Source organism: Nematostella vectensis, chromosome 9, assembly GCF_932526225.1.
Source record: "Nematostella vectensis chromosome 9, jaNemVect1.1, whole genome shotgun sequence".
NCBI lineage: Eukaryota > Metazoa > Cnidaria > Anthozoa > Actiniaria > Edwardsiidae > Nematostella > Nematostella vectensis.
In genome coordinates, this window is record NC_064042.1 from 14908064 (window position 1) to 14931931 (window position 23868).

General features: G+C 37.3%; 2 protein-coding genes, 1 long non-coding RNA gene and 1 other non-coding gene across 4 annotated transcripts; 2 read left to right on the forward strand and 2 right to left on the reverse strand.

The window, feature by feature from the left end:
• Positions 1 to 244: 244 nt before the first annotated feature.
• Positions 245 to 2114, forward strand: LOC5507929. The gene is made up of 2 exons (XR_004294820.2): positions 245 to 621; positions 1097 to 2114. It is a non-coding gene; the product is annotated as an uncharacterized LOC5507929 (transcript).
• A 13504-nt stretch (positions 2115 to 15618) lies between these two features.
• Positions 15619 to 16769, reverse strand: LOC116601130. The gene has a single exon (XM_032376647.2). It carries the CDS (start codon positions 16195 to 16197, stop codon positions 15619 to 15621), a length of 579 nt encoding a protein of 192 aa, XP_032232538.2. The 5' UTR covers positions 16198 to 16769.
• A 1864-nt stretch (positions 16770 to 18633) lies between these two features.
• Positions 18634 to 19668, forward strand: LOC125572184. Its single transcript, XR_007313662.1, has 3 exons — positions 18634 to 18738; positions 18897 to 18988; positions 19093 to 19668. It is a non-coding gene; the product is annotated as an uncharacterized LOC125572184 (long non-coding RNA).
• LOC125572183 lies at positions 19401 to 20651 on the reverse strand. Its single transcript, XM_048732266.1, has 2 exons — positions 19716 to 20651; positions 19401 to 19522 (listed from the first exon to the last, which is right to left on the reverse strand). Exon 1 carries the CDS (start codon positions 20633 to 20635, stop codon positions 19718 to 19720), a length of 918 nt encoding a protein of 305 aa, XP_048588223.1. The 5' UTR covers positions 20636 to 20651; the 3' UTR covers positions 19401 to 19522; positions 19716 to 19717.
• Positions 20652 to 23868: the final 3217 nt, after the last annotated feature.

Consider the following 23868-nt stretch of genomic DNA (forward strand, 5'->3'; position numbering starts at 1 on the left):
AAGGAAAAGTAGGGCTCAATAAAATTTGCCCATTTATTTTAAGAGCCCCAGCTTAAAGAGGTAAAAAAATTCGGGGCCTCTAATCTCCTACTCCTCCTCATCATTAAAAAAATATCTTCATCTACTGTTTTGTTGCTGATCAGCTAATTTACACTCAAAGGAAAGGGAGAAATGGTATCACTTGCATGATGAAGAGAAGTCGGGGGCTCATAAGTAGGGGCAGTGAACTTCTTCAGTCATCTGTATTATGAGTTCCTGGAGAAGGAGATTAATCGAATAAATTAACAGAGCAGAGGCGGATCTAACTTTTCGCAAAAGGGGGGTTTGGCTCAGTGAAAGGGGGTAATTTTTTTGTAACATATGGCTTTCTGGCAGCCCAAAAGGGGGGATTAAACCAGAGGGGGTTCGGAAGCGCTCCCCGGAGCGCTGTGTCACTCCGACTGCTGGGAGCTGCGAAGGAGACTACTGTGTAGAGAGATAAGGCGTTCTCCCAGAACCCTGTGGCCTCTTGGCCGAGCAGAGTCTGGGACTGCTGTTGGTCAGCCCACGTGCACCAGGTCTAGTGTCTGTCACAAACATCGCTGTCGTCGTGAGGCAAGACCAGAGAGCAGGAGTTACCAAGTAAGTTGGCTTATTTCTCGCTATATTCTTTTCCTAAGCCTCCATAATTTGAGGTTTGCATTGAAGTGTGTATTTTACAACTTTGTCTCTCATATTTACCCTTAAAGTTTACTTTCTATGGTTTTATTTATTGAAAAGTTCGATAGTATTTTGTTTCGCTTCGACCTCGCTCGAGGCTTTCACACTTTGACCTAACTGATTTTGGAAATCAAAAAACCAATAACGCATTGGTTTCCAGCCATTAAATAGTCACTTCTGGGCCTTGATATGTATTTTGTTTTGCTTTTTTGTCGTGGTTCCGTGTGCGGCTTTGGTTCGTAGCGCAGTTTTCCAGACATTTTGTCGTGTGAACGCGCAGAGGCGTAGGACTTTCAAAACAGACGAATGAATTCGGTGAATGAATGGGACTGCATTTGTAGTTTCAGTATGTGATGATATATGTTTTGATATTTCTCATTCTTTTCTCGTTAACTAGACGAAATGCATCAGCTCGGATTCGAATCTGATATTTGGGAGCGCTGAAGTGAAGGCGAGGCAGCATCGGTTTATGTTCGACCTATCGTTCTTGTTTCAGATCTCTTACCCTGTCCCATGCTCTCTACTCCATTTACCTTGGTTTATATAAAACGCATACCATTTATACATAATTTACTTTTTGTGGACGTGCTGCTTTACACACATTTTACCGTAGTATGGAATATTATTGTTAAGCCTTAAACTACTGTGGTTTATCTTATATTGCTGAAACTCCTTCTCTTAGTTGAAACTTCTACTCTAAGTTATAGTATTTGCTTCAGTAGACCCTTTGTCCTGTTATCAGCTGCACAAAAGATCCGCCATGCGCTTATCTTGTACGCAGTGGCTAAATAAGGGGTAGCCGCTCAAGGTCTTTTGTGAGCTAAATGAGCGGTAGCTTTTATTATTTTTGAATAACGCGAGAAAATGCTACCTAGACGAACAAATGACCTTCTATCTCTATTTAGATAGAGGAAACATTTATCGATGTATTGATGTCTTTGAAATAAAAAGAATTCCCCTTGCCTGTGTACAATAGGACAACGCTACTTTGGATGGCACTTTAAAAATGTGTTATGCATATTTGAGTACAGCATTCCCATAGAAAGAAGTTTCGCTTTACACGCTCTTGCTCAAGGTCTTGAAAATGACCCATAGTTTGTTATTCTCTTAAAAATTATTTAAGGTGGTATTATACAAAAAAATATATATTTCAATAAAAAAGCACAACCACAAATACTTTATTGCATGTTATAGAGACAACAACACTGACAAAAAATTGTGATATTGGGTCAAATATTTTCATAGTTAATAATAAACTCGACCTGAAGGAGAAAAAAAGAGGTGGTTATTGTAGGCCAGATAACAGATTAACTTCTAGTAACAGATGTACACAACTTGTTTTAAACTACTTCTAAATAGTTTATTGAGGACTTTTTGGTTATAATTAAAAAAATATTAAAAAATAGGATCTACAATAATAAAAAAATATTTTTTAAAGGTTTCTTTTTGGTTTAACTCTTAGACTGTGAAATATAGTTGTTAATTCCATTGCATATGGTTAAAAACCAAGAAAGATATCATGTCTACAATATCTAGAAAGCTGTCATTTCGGAAAATTTAGAAAATCAGCTGTAAAGTACAAAGTCACTATAAAAAGATTATTATTTCTAAGATTTATTAATATTGTGATAAGTATCTTTGATATTATTGCAGATTTAGTGTTTTTAAATGTATTTTCAGTTCGAAAAGACCCAGCTTCATGGGTTAGTCCCTCTTTATCATGTGCCTTGTCTCCTTTTTGCTTTCGCCTTGCTCTCAAGATTTTCCTTTTTTTTTTTTTTGCATCAGCTTTGTATTCTCCCATCTGAACTCTCAATTTGTCAGCAGAATTCAGCTCTTCTAGACAAAATACACCAGGATTTATTCCCATGGTTGTCATCACATTGTCATCTTATATAAAAATGAGCAAATAGCATCATTTACTCCAACATGTAGGACATTTGAACCAACAAACACTCCAATCATGCCATTCAAGGACAAATTTGGGTTTTGCCATCAAGGCATCTTTCAAGCAATGCATCATCACTGAGCCTATTGTAAATAGGTTTAAGCTCAGCAATGATTAAAAGAGGCAAACCTGGGCCTGGCTTGAACAGCTTTGTTTTGTTTGCAATGTCCTTATTATGGCGGCACCAGCTATCAGGACCCTCGGGACAATGCATATGCAAGTTTCTTTCCTTTGATGATGCACAGTGCATAAGACTTGCATGAATGGCAGTTTTCATTCCCTCTAAATTTCCCATGTTACTCCTAATAGCAATTCCATAGTAATTTTGTAGTTTATCCACGGGAATTAGGATACTTTGTCAGCGATTTCTCAATAAAATAACCAAAAATGCATTCCCAATTCGCTGAGTATTGTATTCAGCGAATAAAATATATCTAACCCTTGTGCGAAATGTCTCCTCCTCCTGAAATGATTGATAAAACGACTAAATTGTAGTGGGAACATTTGTTGTATAAAATGGCGAATGACCTTGAATCTGAGATGTTTTATGTCAGCGGCTAACAATAATAGTGTAGCAAACGATATTTCTCAAGGAAGGAGTGGCTAGGGTAAAATGGCGTCCTTTTATAGTAGCTTTTCAAACCATAAACAACCGTTGCTATGGCGTTGCTATGGAGGAAAATGCACACCAGTATTACAATTTAGCAGATTGGGGGGATAAACCGGCTTTTTCTATAATAAATCGTTGGAATTATGATTGAGAAGTAAATAAAGATTACAATTATTGATGTTTCGAATTTTGACACTTTGCTTCAAAATTTTCATATTTTTTTGTATAATACCACCTTAAGCAAATAGCACCTTACAAATAAGCAAATTTTTTTCCTTGTTTATAAACAAGAAGGGATTGTTTTTGATTTGGTTTTATTACTCCGATGCTTTCCGTTTTGTGTCGAGTCTATTTCGAGCATTTTGTCACTCTACGAACTTGAGAAGTCTTGCATCTTGTGGGCCCCATCCTCCTGCTCAAGGTCTTGGAAATACTAAATGAGCTGTAAATTTTTCTTCTCTTTAATAACCCAAAAAATAAAAAGTTAGCAAATAAACACAATTCAAGCTTTGCTGTGAAACAAGAGACATTTGGCATTTCTGTTATTGCGTTGCTTTCCGCTATGTGTATAAGATTGGGCATTTTTTCACACCCCCAAACTCCCGCTCAAGGTTTGGAAAATACTAAATGAGTGGTAACCCAAGGAAATAATATGTTAGCAAATAAAGATAATTATAGTTTATAATTATTATTGTCCAACATGTTAAATATTAATAGCATTAATGCAATGAGCCTCATTTCTTAACAATCTAATAGTGCTTCATAACTCTTTGTATGGATGTAGAAAATAAAAGTAATGAAGTTATATTGTACTTTACAATGAATTAAAATCCGTGGTTGAAAGATTGATTATAGTATGTATAAAAGATAGAAAATTTAAAAAACGCACTAAGTATATAGAAGTTGAAAATTATTAGAATGATTGTATTATTGCTTGATGTAGAAATTATAATATAGGTATAAATACTAAACACTGAGCAATATAATACAGACTTCTTGAACATGATTGTTAAACAATATATTCAATAATCATGCCTTTGCCATTGAAAAGAGCAGGAAGCCAAGTTAGCCAAGTTGAGCCTTTGATCTGATGTCAAGGCTTGAAGAATGTACCAGCGCTTTCTGTGAAAACATAATCAACAATGTTTTTGTGTGCGACATAAAGCCAGAGCATGACTCTCAGCAAGTGTGAGAATCATGTTTCGGCCTATCAGTGACAGTTTGAGTTTGTCAATTCTTCTGGCTGAATGGAATTGGCAGTGTTGTTGTGAAAATTCTCAAGGAATATGGCTGAAGAATGTGGAAAATTGCTGAGAAGGATTGTTGAATATGGTCTCCTATTTGAGCTCCCATCTAGAGTATTTATTGGAAGACCAAGTTACCTATTGTTTGGACGTTTGCCTTTTTTCTGAACTTTCGCAGTCTTTGGTTGTTGTTGAAGTTTGTCGAAGGAGTGATAATTTTCCTTGCGCTTACTTTCTGTTCCGGAATTGGCGAGAGAATGCAAAAGCTTAGCAATTCTTGATTAACAAGGCTGATCACGGATGATAAGTCAGTCCACAGAGGACTCCAAATCATCAGTTTGAAGACATAGGATGAAGAAGTGCAAGATTTTCATTAAAAAAAATTCACATCACCTGGCTTCAATTCCGATCAGACCCCTCAGCCTTACAATGATATCTGTTTTCTCAACTGGCAACTTATTTAAATTTTTCTAAAAAAGCATTGGTGAAGGTGTAAATCTTATGATAAAGCAGGGCACTGTTTTTCCCGACAAATATGTTTTCTTAACTTCCATTGCTTTCTCTTTTGGCTCCTTAGAGCTTTGAATCTAAAAGGAATGATGACCCGTTTTTGATGTAGTGGCTTTATCCTCGACGTTATTGATGATAGTAAATTGCAGCCATCCAATATCCAAGGCGTAATAAATGTAATTATAGCTCATAAAAACGAGAGTGGAAAGGAACATGTCTCGAGTTTCAGTTACCTCTCGAGTTGTTTGTAGTTGCTCTGTTGCCTAAGCTCTGTCTGGGCTACCCTTACCCAGCTCAACTCTGCCTCGTGAATTTCTTGTGCCTCTAACAACCGTAGCACACGCTCCCCCCGTTTTGCTCTGAGATTGCTCACAATTTTGATTCTAGAAATATGTAGGCAAATGTGATTTGGGATGATGGAAACTGTCATGAACATCTGTGAACTGAACTGCACTTCTGGCTGCTCCGCCTCGGCCTCAATTGTAATTGCAATTGCCGAATGCTTCTTTCCTTTGTTGAACAAAGGTGTTCATACAACATGTGTTTGGGCCAAATGAAGACCTTCCATCTTAGGCATGAATAACACCTGGTAAAAAAAAGTAACTCAATGTTCACCAATCACAAAAGATAAACAATTCAATAACCTGTTTAGCTCAATATAGCGATTGATGTCTATCACCCTCGCCATACTTGGCTCTTCACTCACCTCAACGCTCAAGGCGGTCGCGGTCTTCTCTTCTACTAGACTCTCAGGGGTCTGTGCTTCCCCTACAAGGGAGGGTGGTCACTCACTCTCTAGTTGCGACAGCCATTTCGGCCCATTCCACCAGAGTTCTGACTCTTTAAAACTCGATGCAATTGCCCCCCCTGGACCCTATGTCTGCCAGGTTTACCTCTCCAGGGCAGTGTCTCTAGACAGCCTGCCCCGTGATATTCGGAATCTGGTTGACCCGATGCCTCACAAACTGCTTCCACTCACCTTGGTTTTGTATCCAGTAATGCCGTTATGCTGTCCGACCAATACGTTACACCCCTTTTTTCCATTTGCGCGCCCAGCGCATTTTTTACTGTCTCTACCAAATGCGCTAATATCAGCGGGGACATCAATTCTAGTCCTTAAGCCTCAAGCTTATCATTTTGCTATCACGTTATTGGAAAATAAAAGGTCTTCAGGGAATTCTTCCACACCATAAGATAATGTTTTTCTATATCCTCTAGAACGCGTCGCAGGCACAGCTACATGAGCTAACTAAATCTGTCTTGGCGGAAAAACCTGAAAAACGCGCAATTCCAGATAGAGACAGATGACATAATTTCTTACAATTGCTATAGGTTCCTTGTATTACGGACTGATTTTCAAAACACCAATAATGTGAGGCCAAATTGCGCATAACCAGATTTTGTCTTTTTAAGATAATTTTTCCTTGATCATCATTGCCCTGTGTATCAGTTCAGGGACGAAAAGCTCAAATTTCAATGACACATTACAAAAAGTCGCATCAATTTAAAAAAAGTCGCACTTGATATTTTGTTTGCTATAAGTTACTAAGTACTCAGAGAAATTCTCCGCCTCTAGGGTGGCAGGTAGTTGGAGCTGTGCCTGGCTTTCACATGAAGCATCTCGCCGTACCTCCTTTTTGCCCTGTCTAGAAGTGTACACTTTTCCGTATGAATGTCGCATTTACCGTATAGAAGATGTTTCTCGAGAGAACTGTACCTCTGATACGATTTCTGTCATCCATCTTTGGGGCAAGAGAACAAATATTGTGATTCTAACAAAGGTTCGGATGCTGGCACTGCTTCACATCCATATGGTGCAGGTGGATGTCTTGCCTTTCGGATGAGCTAGCTGGGATAGCAGGCCACGCACTGCTGGTAAACGAAAATTTTTCAAAACAATGCCGTTGGGATAGATAACAGAATCTAAGAAGATCACTGTTTTTTTTATTAGGAACTATAATTAGAAACTGTCCTGTTGTCCTTACCAACTGCGTAAGCACATCATTATGCTACCTGCATAAGCAGAGTAATTTGATAACTTTTTTAAATACTGAAGGAACCTTACACGTATAACACCTGCTCTTGCAAGGAAAAGTTCTGGCTTGGTCCGGAGTCGCGCCAAATCAAAGATGCGAAAAAAGCGCAAATGCCCTCTAACATCTTTATCGCAAGCATCAAGTGTAACACTGGACACTTGGGCCGCACTCGCCTCCAACCAACGCCAAGAAGGCACACGTGCAGTCCATTCTTGAAAGCTCTCTCTCACACTATCCGCATCTCCGTCAAGATTGGGACAAAGCCAAATAGGGGGGAACTCATTGGACGGGGGTGTATGCATTCATTCATATTACAATCATTATAAAAATCATACTTTATATAAGTTTCAATCGAACATATCGCACAAAGCAACCAATAGACAAAGTAGACAAAAAAAAGATTTTTTATTGATTTGTACAATGGACGCCGTGATCCGGGATTCCTGTGGTTCTGTAACGCAATCTCTGTCGCCGATATCTTCAGTGTGTTTTGGTTTCATTTCCCCGCTATGAGGGCGATCAAATACTTGTCAGAGCTCATCTTCAAGCACAAATACGGAGTCTGGACCAGTTACTGTTTTCTAGTGACTCGTAAAGTATTCTGAATACTCTTGCTTGCGCTTCAGTTCAATTCGAAGTGATTGTACTCGACGATCCTCACCGATGTCTACGAAACGGGACTAAAATTTCTTTCAAGAACAACTCATTAAACACCTAAAGCTGGATCAAGATTCTGGATTTCTATTTTTATGTACTTCATGTGACTCTCTGTTGAATATCTCTTAGGATAAGTTAACTATTTTTTTTTATTTTTTAAAAGCCCTCTCCTTGAACTACAGTGTAAATTCAAAATGGCGGAAAATTGGTGAGAGTACTGTGTGTTTCAAGGCATCCCAAAATTCGAGGTTTTAAGTGCCCAGGAAAATGAATAACAGAGATCGACTCTAAACTGGAAAAAAAAACATCTTAGGGTCCTGACCCCATACGCAGCTTTGCTCAAGGTTAAACCAATCAGCTATCGAGCTATGATTTGGGGTTTGCACGGCGCAGATCTGCGCCGTTGGAGCTAATCAGACGCTATAGATCTCGGTCACATCAAGGAGGTGTTGACATACAATAATCAGACTACTCTGTATGACATAAATATCTGGTTATTACATTTCAGCAAAGGTAAAAGCCTTTGTTAATTCTCAAACGAAAGGTAAAACAAAACCTTTGAAAGTCTGAACGAAAATATTGACTAAATACAATAAGCTAAAAAGAAGCAACATTATTTCCACAGGTCTTCTTTTGTTATTATAGTTTCTCAAATTGATACTTTTTGTGTTTGATATGTGTATTATTTTTAGCTTACTTGAAGGGTGCTAATTTGGCGGGATTGTTTTGGCGCGTTAAGAACAGTGTTCTCAAATACTGGAACATCCTTCGTGTATCTCCTGCTTAGAGTTAATCGATTAACTCCAATATAATGACTTTTTTTATTTTCGGAGTTTATGATATTCTTTAAATACCTTTTATCCCAGAAGAGTCCTTGCTTTAGTTTACAATTTCAACTGGTAGCTTGAAGCCTTAATCGGCCACGGCGGATTGTTACTTTGCTTTCGATTATCTTTTGCTATCCCTACCATGGACAAAGTCGTTGTAAACATACAAATATCCATCTTTGGTCGCTTAACAATAAACTCGGAATGATCAAGCCGGCTATAACGCGAGGAAACGCGAGTTGGAGTGCTTATCATTGCAAGTGGTCACAAGACACAAAGCACAAATTACTACTGTCTATAACCACAAACCTCTGAAACCCTAAATGAAATGAGCAGCAATGATTAGTACGGTAAGTATTTTTTGCAACCAGACCATCATATTTATTGCAACTACTTACCTCAATTGTTTTGAAGCAGTAGTTCTTCATACGGACCATATCCAAAATGGAAAATGGTGGCGCCTTTTTGGGTTCGTATGGTTTCATACCTCGAACAACATCTCCAGCTGTGGGCCTCTTAGCTCTTTTAGAGAGCTGACGGATTGTCTGCTTGACACCTACAACACATGACAATAATTTTGCAATGATTTAACATTTTGTGGAATCATTTTATTTGACATCATGACACACAGCTTTCATTTGAAATATTAATACCTGGATCCTCCATAGGATTCCCCTCTGGGACAACATCAATTATTGTGTTATCATCTGCCCTGAAAACTGTTTCCTTGTATGGTCCAACATGGCCAAATTTCTGGAACCAGAATCTAAAAGAAAAATTATAGCACAAAGATATGGGTTTCACTTTCAAGTGCCAAAAGCAATATTTACACAGAATGCTATGCAGATGCTGGATGTAGTTTGCTGTAGGGATAGCAGGGGGTTGGGCACTAGGGGCACATGCCCCTACCCAAATATCTTAAAAAAAGTTACAAGGAAATGACCAGTAGGGGCGTGGCTGTGCCCCCTATTGTTTTCTTACTGTTTCTTCTTTGTGACCCCCAATGATTTCAGGCCTGCAACAGCTATGGTGCAGACGAAAGCATGTAATTTATCTGTGAAACTAGTCGTCACAACAATCAGTGGAAGCACAAGGGCAATATATCAAAATTTTTCGTTTTTCTTGTACTTTTGCTTGCGTTTGGTCTCTTGTGGTTATTCACAATTTGTTTTCACTAGAAAGGCTTAATGGTGGTTTGCAGTTAGGTATGATTTCAAATGTCTGGAAGAACTAAAGAAAAAGAAAACAACTGCAGCACAACTTAAAGGCTGCATAATCTAATGGTTCTTACCTAAATGCTGCCTCATGGCCTTTCAAATGAAGGCGGCTTTAATCCCTTGCACCTCAGTGAGCCAATTTTCCTCTTTTTTGGTTCACAGAGATATTCTGCAAAATCAAAATGTATAATTGCTTTATAAGATTCAGAGGGCTTGAGGGTTGAAATTTACTGGAAATTCGGACCCCTGTGGGAGGGGTATTTATTATTTCCTGAATCACACATTCTCAAAAGAGAACCCCGAACAATACCAATACCGCTTGCCTTAGTTGAACACGCGAAATTTGTAGATTAATTAAAGGTTCTGGTTACATATCAACTCAAGTTTGTTTTCACACGATGAGACCAGTTTTTTAGGTATATATTTTTGGATAACGAGAGAGCGTGTTATGGAATTCTGGTTAAGCGCTTCTCGCCACTCGGTGGATTTGCTAGTGCTAAGACGAAGTCTTACTAAAACGGGTCTAGAGAATGTATACCATTTTTAAATTAAACAAAAACTAAAAGAACCTTACATTTTGGCGGTCAATAAAGGCAGGACACTTTTTATAAATTGTAGGAAACACGTGCAAGGTTCGGGGTCAATGAATGCAGACAATTAAGATCTTAACCTTACCTATTAACCTACAATTAAACAGGGACAACGCACTCCACATGAGTAACAATAAACTTACGCATGAAGGTGCTTGTAGTGGCCGCGAGGAAGGGCCTCTTATCGGGCCCGAAAAGAACACCACGGTCGCCTTCATTTTTTGCGAAGTCCTCGAGGCTTATGAGGCACAGTTCGTAACTGCGCGCTGTTGCCCTCACGTGTACTTCGCTCTCGTTCTCGGCGGCTAGTCTAGAACCAGCAGCCACGTTTGCACTAAGAAACGAAGACATATTTTCCTCGTTTCCACAACAGGCCAGGTATCGTAACACATTTCCGCTCCTTCGATTTTTATCTTTAGCTTTCGGCATAGCCAGATCGAGAACTCTCTCTCACTCAACTTCCTACTGGAATCAGCAATTTCCGCTGTTGCGACGTCATCATGACGTGGTGAAAATGTTGCTTTCCTATTGGTTGAAACCGGTAGTAGTACTACCGATCACTACTTGTTTACTACTTGTTGGATAATCGTTTATTACGGTAAATTTGTGTGTGTTCAATCGATAACAATCTACGAGAGCGCAGTTCTGCGCTCGCCTCAGCCAGTTACATTTCAGACGCGTTGATTTCAAGATATTGTCTACAAAAAGTCAAACTATCCCGGATACGCGGCGAATCCGGGAACATTTGTCAACAGAGACGTTTTAACCGTTTTTATGATAATTGTTCTATTCGGGATAAAACTATCGTGAATCGCGGAGACAGCGTTGTCGGGATTGCGATTTTTTTTATATCCAGCCACAAACAGCAAACATAGTCTAAAAGAACTCTAGAACCCAGCTAGAAGACTTTTACTTTTCAAGTTTGCCATCTGTTACTGCAAAGCTTTCGATTTCTAAACAAAATACTTTGACAATTTGTCATTCATTCTTAGTTATGAAATCTTATATATTAGGAGAATCCATCGTATATTTGCTTTCGAATAGCTACAGGAAAACAAAAGGAATTGAATATACACCTTTAAGATGAAAACCCCACGGCTGACACAATCTGTCTGTAGTGGATGAGCAATCCATTTTTGTCGCCACTCCACTTTGCCTTTATTTCCTTCTCTCTTTTCTAGAAATTGTCTGATGGAGCAAACGGAAGTAAACACTGACACTGTTTTTTTTACACATTTTCTTATCATCACTACTCGTTTTATTTCCGACCTAACAACAACCACCTACTTCATTGCCCCCCCCCCTCCATCGCCTGTTGTAACTTACCTCATCTCATTAAAAACGACACTGTCCATGTCAGTTTCCAAAGACATAGGGTCCACCAAAGCAATTGTGCCCTCATCAAGATCAACGACCTAAAACGAGTGCGAGTGATAGCGCGCTCAGTTATATCCATATTTACTACTTAGTGGATAGTAATAAGCTACTGTTCACACTTACAGGGATTCAAACAAATACGATATACCTAAATCGTTTCTACCATTTGGCTCATCAAGATTAAGTTAATATGCCAAGAAAATGCACGAAAATCCATCGAGTTCCTAGATCCTAGAAGCACCCTTGCTCGTTTTTAATGCTTACTTACACATACTTGCCAGTGATTTGTAGCGTCGAATTGCCCTGGGATAAGCACTTTGCTGTACTTTGATAGATTTACCTAACGGAAACAGAAAACGTTGTTCATTGCATCCTCGCGTGCTATTCTACAGATGACGAGAAGCGGATTTTAAAATATTTATATCCCAATTTTTTATTTCTCTATATCTCATTTCTTGCTTTTGATTCTTACATTCGATCTCCATTTTCCTGTTTTCTCGATGGAGTTGAACGTATGACAAGTTCCTGTGATAACTGTTTTTTTCTGTTGGATAGAACATTAGAGGATATTACATGGTCGCAGGGGTATGGATTTTATCATTTCGAGTTGTACAGTATATCAAAACAACGCTTTTTTTCATTTGCGATTATAGGATGAAAACCTCGAGAAATCCTTTCAATCCTTGTCATGGCACCTAAACACATGGTATGAAAGAGATCGCTGCACTAAAAAGGAACGTCAAATTCCAATTTGATTAAAATAATTGCTGTGTGATCAAGAAGGCGACGACTGACACACCCCACCATTTCCTTTTTTTTGCTCCTCCATCAAAGATAAATAGGCGTCAATAACCTACAAGAAAAACGATATGAAATAATTGCAGAGCAGCAATTATGGAAGGAATTCAATCCCCAACACCCCCCCTAACTATAAAGATAATGTCTCTACTTACCTGGTCGTTTAGCCAGCCAGGTTGCCAGCCGGGCGCCATATGAACAGTCATGACCGCGGCTTGCTCTTCCGGCATGTTTTTTTGCAGAGGTTTTAAGTCCTTCCGTAGGACCCTGCCAATTCTTGCGAATAGGAGGTCACAGTTCTCCCAAACTCGGAAGACCTAAAAACGTAATTTTTTACCTCACCCGGAAACAAATATCAGCATCTAAACTACAAAAAATAAATAATCTAAACTACAAAAAATGAAATAATCGGTTTAGTGGCGCACTTGCCTCCAAGTGCCGAAGATATGTTCTTTCTTCCCTCAAGACATCCACGGCAATTTCAGGGGGATTAATAGTGAGGTCTACGCCCCGCTGGACAATCTGATATTCGAACAGTGTTACTTCTGTGGGAGATTTTGTCCAGCGGAACCTTCCCTTGCTTCACGTTATAGCCGGCTTGATCATTCTATGTTTATTTTTGATTTGATAAGATAACGTCCGCTTTGCTAACAGTGAAGTACAAAATATCTTGAAATGTGACAGGGTCACTAAACGTATATTCTATTCTATATTTCACTTTATATTCCCTAGATTTTGTTGTTATTATCTTGTAGTTTTTTTACGTGCGACTTACTAAACTATTAGGAATGTAGTTCCATGTTGTCAAACGGATGTACGCAAGCTACACTCGCCTGCGATAATTGTCAATGCATTGGTATGTAACAGTATCAGAGAGTTGTCGTTTGTATTCGTTAGCAAACCAAGTTGTTGGTACTAGGGATGTAAATTCATGTATCAGTTTCGTCTGTTCTTTTGTAATGTTGTTGAGTTCTGTATCGTGAAAATAATTTATAATATGTAAATTAAAATTAGGTTTAGTTAACCGGCTTTTAAGTAGTCTTATTGGGTTAATAATAGGATATGGCTTAGGTCTAGATTTAGAAAATTTGTTAGATTTATTATGCTTGGTTGAGTGATGAGTATTGAAAATTACTTTAGATAGAGTTACATTAATTTCTTTATTAATGGTATTTTTAGTTTCTTTAGGGTTTATGTTGAGATTAGTTGGAATGAAATAAGTACCTTTGTTAAGTAATTCTAAAATACTATTTGGGAATTTAAAATATTAAAATTATGTATTTTATTTGAGGTCTGTAAGTTAAAATATTCTTTATCGATAAGGTTTTTAAGTTGGGCTTTATGTTTGGATTTTAGGTTAGAGCTAAGACGTATTTTAATTAAGTTAAATTTATCTTTTATATGATAAATATATCTGTTATGGTTACAAATTATATGGTCAATTCTTCTAATTATCCTAGATTTGTATTTTGTTCCTTTGATTTTGTAAGTTCTTTCTTCTGTATCTTTCTTGTGGTCGTCTTCGATTTGATAGATGGATGTAGAGTTGTTCAATTGCTGAGGCTAGGTAGTTAACATGGAGTAGGTTTTCCTTTTGTTGCTGATTCAGTGATTTTTTGTAAGGTTTTAATGAGGTTTTCCAGTCTTTGAGTTTTTTTTTATGGATTCTTTGGTTTTCCTGTTTTATTTTATTTTAATGTTGAAATTAAATACTGTTCTGTTAATTTAAAAATATTTAATTTGTATGGTAGAATTAAATATGGAGGGTGGATAAATGAAAATGTGAAAGTTGAAGGAAAATCAATATATTTGAAAATTAAAGTATGTTTATCTTTACTATTTAGAGAGGCCGTTGAAGCAATTGTAAATGTTGGTAAATGGTCGGAAATGTCAATATATAGTAAACCAGAAAGAATATTATTTTGGAAATTGTTGTTAATGATATTGTCAATCAATGTAGCAGAGTGATTGGTTATTCGAGTTGGTTTCGTTATTTGAGGAGTTGAGAAATGGGTATAACATGTATTGGTGAATTCATTTGTTTTGATAATTTAGCAGATTTATATGGTGAATTCATTTGTTTTGATAATTTAGCAGATTTATATTAAAGTCTCCAGAAGTATAATGGGTTTTATTTTCAAGATTTATGATGTTTAGGATTTTATTGAATTTTTCTATAAAAGAGTTAACGTTTCCTTTAGGGGGCCTGTAAACGGAGCCTACTATGATATTTTTACCTTTTTTGACGTTTATCTCCTTGAATATACATTCCATATCGTCATCCATATTGTCTAGGTCAGGTCGGTGTTTAATATCTAGATCCTTTTCTATGTATATTCCAACACCTCCATCTTTGTGGGTTCGGTTGTTGTAATGAAATGTTTTGCCTGTTATATTAAATAAGTCTACTGGACTATTTAGATCTAGCCAAGTCTCACTCAAGCAAATGACCATTAAGTTAAAGTTAATTGAATCAATGGCTTGTTTTAGCTTGGAAAAATTCTTTTTTATGCTTCTAATATTAATATTAAGTTGAGAAAAACAATTTTCTGCCTTAATGGACTTTTTAGATATATAAGCATTAAGCTAATGATTCAAGAAATAATTACAATTTTGCTGTGCATTGTTGTCTTTGAATATATATTGGTCTGGGTCAATATTAGAAATTGGTCCTTCATTTGAAGAATTTGTAGTAAAAGGATTAATAAATTTGTTATTTAATTCGGCTAGATTGGCATTAAGGTTATAGTTGTTGATATCTGTTTGAAATTCCATTTCTTCAGAGTGTGTAAACGGGAGTGAAGCTGATAGACACTGATTAAAAAACCATCCGGTATTAAGCTGTGGAACAACTTGATTTGAATTGACGCATTTAAGATGATAATTATGTTTGCATATTGAGCATACTAGAAACTTATGTTGACATTTTTTGTGCATGTTTCACATATACCTACTGTCATACGATAGTAAAAAAAACAGGAACAAAAAGAGAAGAAGTGTATCCAACTTAATGTGGCCTATTAATAAGTTCATGGATACTTGCCAATGCCATTTATTCTACTTCCGGAGGTGTTCATTTTCGTGCTAGGAAAGCTTGAATCTCTTTTACTTTTGTAAAAGAAATTTGATGTTGTTGCCGTTTGCTTCATTTTTGTTAAGACGCACAAAGATTATTCCATCTGCACTCCAGCTCTTGGAAATTAAATCCTTCCCTTCATCTTTCAACAGTTTTACCATTTTTAGACGGGGTTGTTGGGTTAGGTCTTCGTTAATAAAGATGCTTGATTTCTTTTGTTTAAGTTCTTTTCGTTTTCTCATAACTTCCAGTTTGGTGTTGTGGCGGGTGAATTTTACAATTATTTGCCGTGGCTTAGAATCTTTCTTTTTGCCAGTGCGGTGAGATCGGCATATATCTGTTGGTAATATTGTGATTCCTAGGTTTTCCTTTATCAGGTTAATCACTTTGCCATCTGTTTGCTCGCGTTCCTCCGAATCATCTTCGGGGATCCCCCCAATCCTGATATTGTTTCGCCTAGAATATTGTTCACTTTTGCCAAATTTGTCTTCGATCTCGTTCATGAGATCATCTTTGAATTCATTGAGGCCGATTGCCTCTGTGAGAGACTCTTCTGTGGCTACTGTGGCTACCAGTGAATGTAACTTCCCTTCGATCCAAGAGTTCATCTTGACCTCCAAAAGAGGCCAACCCAAAAAGATGAGGCTTGATCATCATCAGTGTTAGAATAATTCTGTTTCATCGGTGTTTCCTCTAGGTCTTGTTTCTTGCTGGTTTTCGTGGGTGTAGTGCTTTCATCTCCACTTCGGTCGTGCTTGCGCCCAAATAGCGACATGATTTAGCGTTTTTTCCTCAAAATGTAGTCAAATATCTTGGTATGCTGTATAAGAAGACAACTTCATGTAATACAAATAATTTTAACATAAGATGGCGAAGATTTTCCCGGATTTAAGGCCACATATGGGTTGAAAATTACAGAGCCGGTTTTTCAGCAGCCATCTTCGCTGACCGCTGACCAAAATGATCGTGTAAATAGCGAACTAAAACCTCTATTGAGGTGGCTACGACGTTGGGATCTTCGACCGAAAGGTCATTAGTGCCAATTATCTAAGATAACTATGTCGGGATTAATACGCGAAACATATGATAAATCGTGTTTCCATAACTTTGGCACTGTACGGCCCCCAACACCATGAATGCGAACACTCGTCCGATCTTTTAGGTTAAGATCAAGGGAGAAAAAACAATGGGGTTTTGTTCTTGATATCGGAAATTAGGCGCTTAACAAAGGAGTGACCCAATATCAGTGCTACAGGCAGGCTAGAAGACATATTAAAGGAAAAAACTCACCTTCAAAAAGTTTAGATGTTGTCTTGTTGAAGACTCCACGCGACTGAAGCACGCGACGCGATAAACTCGTGACAAGCTAATGCTCCCCTATAGGGGGTACTGCTGATTGACCTCGTTCCTTCACCCCAACTCGGTTATTCCAATCAATTATACAAATCAATTCTAAATTCGAGTAAATACATAAAAATACTATCTGTAGACAAATTTTTCATTTATTTGCCATAATTACTCTCAACTCTTGTTAATCTAGAAACATGACAAAATTGCTAAAGTTAGAAGCGGTCCACAAAACTATAAACATTGCTTAGTCAATGTAACAGCCAAGTGGTTGGCTTTTGTGATCAATTTAATTTCTCTCTCTTAGGACTTAACTCAAAAGGAAAAAAAATAACCCCTAATTTCGCCTTTTCCTAACTGCTATGAAACAATTTCGACATAGATAACGATGATTTATACTGAACAAATCAAGCAAATAAGCGATTTTAAATAGAAATACTTACAGAGAACCAATGGTCGCCATGGAGGTCGCCATCTTGGATTGTGAGTAGCCCTGGGAACTAGTCACCAGGCCAGGTATCAGTTTACAACATGTGATGAAGGTGTTTCTGTTATATCTATGAACTTGTTCTATCTAAAATGTACATTTGTTACAAATATTACAGAAATGTGTTAATATGAGGCATCCATGATTCGCCACAGGTAACCCATTTCTATAACGAAAACTTTCAGCAAACAGGGAGAATAGGTGATTGATACCTTATAACACTTATAGGTGATCGAGTGATGCCACCAAGCTGTGTTTTTATAGTAATGAGTGTTTTTTTTTTTTTAGAATGAGCATTTTCTATTGAAAATATGTTTCAAATTTCGATTTTGGGACTTGGGTACCCTGTGGTACAGACTTTCGAACATAGACTTTTACATTGATCAATAAAGGTGAGAATGTTCCATTTTAGAGTTAAAAGTACCAAGATAAGTTACTTTGATATATATATTTGGGAAATCATGACGCGGGTACCCTGTGGTTTCTGCGCATTTTCTTTGTCCCTGCATAACTCCTAATGCCCAAGGGTGATTGGCTGTCATCATTCAGATTATTGTTCAGCATCATGTCTATGTCTAATAAGAATTGACATTAAAACATTGTATGGAAGCACTTGCAAGGTTATATAAAAAAATCGCATTTGGCTGCCGGATTAAACGAGACAATGAAATAGAGTACAAAGGCCTTGAGCACCAAAAACAAAGCTCTCCGTAACACCAAGGAATACCCAAAGTCTTTCTCTTTTCTTTATCTTCTGTCTATGCTGTATTTGTCCCAAATTTTATGCTAAACACACAAAAACGTCAATGTCTCTCTTTCTTTGTCATATAAAGCCAATATTGATCTGTTGTCTGTTTCTGTTTGGTAAGGATACTAATCTAATCATTTGTTTTCCTCTGTTTGTTCTCATGTTTTAAGGTGGTATGATACACAAAAACTCATTTTTTCTCAAACAGAAGCGTTATAGATGTCTGCCATGATAGGCGCAAGTTCAAAAGCAAATTCCTTCAACACGTTATTATTTTTTTGGAGTTAGAATTCGAGGCATTACCAAAAATCATGGACATTTTGTTCAGGCGGTATTTTTTGACAGCGGTCTCATTTAGGCGTTACTGCGCATGCGTCGGAATATCAGCTCACCCAAAACAAAATGGCGGAGGGAAGACAGAGATCAAGAAGAATTGATTATAAAGCACTGAAAATCGAAATTAAAATCGGCAGATGAAACATTATTCAAAGAAAACGAAAGTATAAAAGTGGATCAAAGGTATATGATGTGGAAAGGATAATAAGTCAGCGAATTACCTCCAGAAACGTAAGTGATAGTTTGCTCGAGCAAACCTTTTTATTTGAGTAGAATCCCAATTTTGTTAAAATATAAATTGGAAACTCACATTTTTGGTTTGATTTCAAAAGGAATTGTACACCGAATTTCCATTGATTGCTGTATTTTTGTATTTTGTTTCGATACAGGGGGATAAAGAGTACCTAGTGAAGTGGAAAAATTGGCCGATTTGGACTAGTACTTGGGAGCCAGCGAATCATTTAACAGAAGCTTTGATTAGGTGAATATTCTGAAATAACTCCTCAATGATTTTTTTTAAAAAATATTAATAAAAAATTCCGGAAGTCATAGCTTCTGATCTTTTGATGTATTTTGAACTTTCAGATCTTACCTATTCCCTGTAATAACACCTGAAAGACTAGAAAATGCATCAGCTTTGTTTTTGGAGGGGATTACAAGCATCTTGAAATCCAAGGCAGTAAAAGCTGTACATAGCACCGAAATCCGTATTGATCATGACATAGTAAGGTACATATTTAAGGGCTGTGGTAAATTAGCTGCTGACAAGAAGTCTATGTTTTATGAGAAATCTGATTTCAAAAGATTTGGCCTTCCAGTGTATTGGTATTACTGCCTGGATGAACATGGACAAGGAATTACAGTGGATTTCCCCATCAAAATCAAAACTGTCCTTTCATACACAAAAGCTTACTACATAGTGTCATGTGGGAAATTAGAAAAGAGCCCAACATCTCCTGTAGAAAAAATAGTTATAACTTTAAATAGGAAAGCTTGTGATCAGCACAATTTGTTTGTTTGATTTTTTTTATAATATATTTTTTTATCATTCATAGGATTTAATAATATATGACTCAATAGAATAATATATGTATATACAAAGAAATTGTTATAACATCACCAAGGAAATGTTGAATAGTTTTAAAATTATTTACATGACAATTTATTGTACTGTTGTTATTAATAGCATTGTTATTGCTACTTATAATGTTTATTCATCCAGAGTGTTACTCGTAGTTGCAGTATAATTTGATTCTGTGTTCCTTCTTCTTTTCCTTGAGTCTAAAATTTTGCTATTCCACCATTCCTCATTTCGCTTCACATATTTTCTCTTCTCTCTTTCGTGGTGCTCTAGAGATTTTTGCCTAGACTCCAAAAGCAGAATGTCCTTAGCTGCATCCCATTTATTGGACTTTTGGTAGTATATGCGCTTAGCATCATCGTTGTTTTTTTCCACACCTTGCCCTGAAAACTGTATGATTGGCCCATGACTTAAGATAAACTGGGGTATGTGGTATGGAACTGCATGCATGTATGGGGTCACCCTGGCATTACCATAACCAACACGTTTCGCACCAAGCTTGGAAAATAATTCTATCCATGCTTTGGTCTTTTGGTGAATAGAATCTGGTGTAGTTTCATCAGCATTTGCACAGCATATCAGCAGGTATAATGAATGGAAGTCTTCCCAAAGCTTTATGACCTCAGACTTGGTTTCATCAAAGAGTATATTCATGGATTTCAGCTTTTCAGGAAGAAATTTCATCAGCTTTTTTTTGTCAGAGCCAACTAAACTTGTCCAGTCTTTCTGCTTACTTGATTTTCCATCTGCATTCAGTTTTTCCCACACATTAAATGTTATGCCAATGTCATTAATTGCTTTAATTAGCTTATCAAGGCCTATGCCTTTACATTCTCCTCTTGGTTTGTGCATATCTTCTTTGCTGTCTTTTTCCATTACTTCAATAATCAAATTTTCTGTCAGCCTGTCTGTTATCCTTAACATCATATGCAGTTCATCCAGAATGACATGATCTAGTTCAATCTCAAATAAAGGTGGGTTGATACAACAATAATTCTCTTTCTTTTTTGTACACCACTCCTTAAGTGATTTGATTGTTCTTTTCATTGTGTCTGAGTTGTAGTATGTTATAATAATAATAATAATAATTAGTTTATTTTTCACTTTCGCAGTCCATGGACTGAATTACAGTGACGGTCAATTACGCATACATATAAATATATAATTAACTTATAATTTACACATGATATATTGATAATTCACTCCAAGCCTGAGGTTGCAAACTTTACGCTAACAAAATTTCCGAACCTGTCGGTTTTGGTTGCTAGAGTGACATGGTCTTTAGGTCTTAAGTTGTAGTGCGAGGACTGGTTAATTATGCGTTTGTGTATTAGGAGATGGAGTGGATTGTCAGGAGTGACCTTACGGATAAACTTACTGCATGCTATTTTCCTGCGCTCCTCAAGGGTGGGAATACCAGCCTTGGCTAGCGCGTCCGCATAGGGGATAAATGGGAATATGATAGCCAAAGCGCGCCTCTGGATCCGCTCCAGATCTTGCGATAAATATTTTGGAAGGTTGGCAAAGACTACGCATGCGTACTCCAGGATAGAGCGCACGAGACAGCAGTAAATGCTAACAAGGGGTCCCCTTGTGGGACACGACTCTTCTTGAGTTGCCTTATTGCGTAAAGGCGCCTGTTAGCTTTCTTCACTACATACTCGCAGTGAGCAGTTGATTCATGTTTCATATTCCACCTCTGAGGCTTGTGAACTATACACCACAAACAAGCATAATCAGAAGTGGCACCACTGAGACCCATTGAAAGCAGCAAAAATTTCAAATCACCCCCAAGAAAAAACTCTAAAGTGACTTTTTTAGCTTTCACATGCTCATTAATATCCTTAATTAGACTGTTGTATGAAACTTTCAGTGTTTCATATTGTTCGGGTCCATTCACAATTCCAATCGTATGGTTTCCTTTTGATGCATTGTATTCACCAGACTGCAGCAATGTGAAAGAGAGAATCATAAAATTGGTTGTTCTTGACATCTTTGCCCCATCACCACTTATTTTAACTTTTAGTGGATTTTTAGTGAAATCAAAAGATGGGTGTGAATCCAAATACTTTGATATGACCTCCTTTAGCAGTAAGGAAAAGGAACGTTGAGCACCAGGGTCAGGGCCAGGCACCCTCTCAATGTGGCAGAGAGAATTGAGCTTGTCCCTCTTGTTTAATGAGGTAAGATCGAGGGATATCATTTGTTAGGAAACTGAGTTCATGATAGCATTCATCACTTACACAAAATTTGTCTAGTAGAAACAATACTTGTTCAAGCCTATGGTTCTCTTCCTCTGTAAGTCTTTGAGTTTCATCACTATTTTTTTCCTGTTCATCATAGTTCAAAGTATATATTTTGCCATCATCACTCTGATCTTTAAAAGCAATAGATGCAATGTCCAGACCAAATGTCTTTGAGAACCAGAGAGCACATTGAGCTCTCTCTTTTAGCTGTTTAAGTTTTCTTGATTTTTGTTTTGTACCAACCTCAGAAATCTTTTTTGAAGAACAACACAATTTTTCATCCCCTTCCTCTAATGCCAGTGCATAAGCTTTGAGTTCTTCATTTAGTGTTTCTAAAACTTCAATTTCTTCACAATTTGTTTGTTGAACTTGCTTAAGCTCTTCCAAAAGTGTTTTTTTCTGCAACTCCAAATCAGTGCATTTATTTTTCCATTCTTGAAGTTCCAGATTCACATCTTCATATTCATCTCTGAGCTTTGAGATAGATTCAAGCTCTTTTGAAAGGATACTGAATTCTGCATATCTTTTATCCAGTTCCCTTCTGTTCCTTCCACCTTTGCACTTCTTATAGAGGGAGAGAACTTTTCCAGTTTCCCTTCTTAGATTTTCTTCCAACCGTCCACTTTATCCCTTTGCAATAGCCCAACAGTGTCCAGGTACTGTGGCATTGAGCAGGTCTGTTAGACTATAACAGCTTCCATCTGAGGTACTTTTTTTTTGAAAAATTATTCCATATTTTGAACAAAGGAAATGGAACCTAAACAGTGAAAGCAACTTCAAATAGCTTTGCAGATTCTCCAGTTAAATAAGCAAATGAACTCCTTGGATTAATCTCTGAATCAAATTTTAATTTCCAATCTATTGCTTGTTTAGAGTATTCGGATAAAATCTCAGACATATGTTGTTGCTCTTAGTTAGCTCTGCTAGCTCAGTGTTGGAATTTTATTAACCACAGGAATCCCATTATTTATTTGATTAAGTAAAAAGCAATATAATGTACAAAAATATTCGAGAATCTAAATATTAGATATTGTTTTGAAGGATCATGAATGCAATGAGTACACTGGCCTTGATAACTTCGTCCTACATGGCGAATTTATTATAATTTATTATACTTTCTCTTGCCTCTCTTATACCCCCACGAATCTTTTTTGCACCTTTTAGGCCTGGTTACATAGGCTTAAAATGGCGGAGAAAGAAGTAATTTAGTAGCATTTACTCGAAGATTTCAGAGGTTTTTCTCAAGCTACAAACCGCGGTACCTCAGATTCAGATAGCAATACTTAAAGAATGAAATTCAGGGACTTCGACAGAGTTTTGCCCGTTCCAAATGATTATCAATTGCCATTAAAAATGGCTGTTTCACGAGATCATGCTGCCTTCGATAACATGGGAAGACCGCGTAATCGATTCATCGATGTGCTGCAACATCATTTCATGTATTTGGTGAACTACTATTACAAGTTTGAAGAAAATCCACGGAGAGTTTTATGGTATATTTAGCTATAATATTGCCCGATCAAAACTTCCATGAAAGCCTCAAAAACCAATCCTGGTAAGTAGATTGAAGTCAGGTAAATAAGTTAAGAAGACCGCAAAATTGTATTAGTTTGCATAAATACTATATTTCGAGCTTTTCAAATTTCATTGCATACAATCTTTGAAAATAATCGGCCATTTTTAAATGGCATTTCAGACATGCGCCGTAAAAATAGCCGCCATATTGTCCCTGATTTTTGGTAATGTTTTGCAGTAACTTGCTCGATCAAGAATTTCATTGTCTCAAGCATATGAGATATACCAAGCGAACATCAAACTCCAATGCTTCTTTGTCTTTATCCTTCGTAGACTGTGTTTTCCTCGCTGTCGTTGGTTCACGGGAAATAACGGCAAGAGAACAAATATTGTGATTCCAACAAAGGTTCGGATGCTGGCGCTGCTTCACACCAATATGGTGCAGGCCGATGTCTTGCCTTTCGGATGAGCTAGCTGGGATAGCAGGCCACGCACTGCTGGTAAACGAAAATTTTTCAA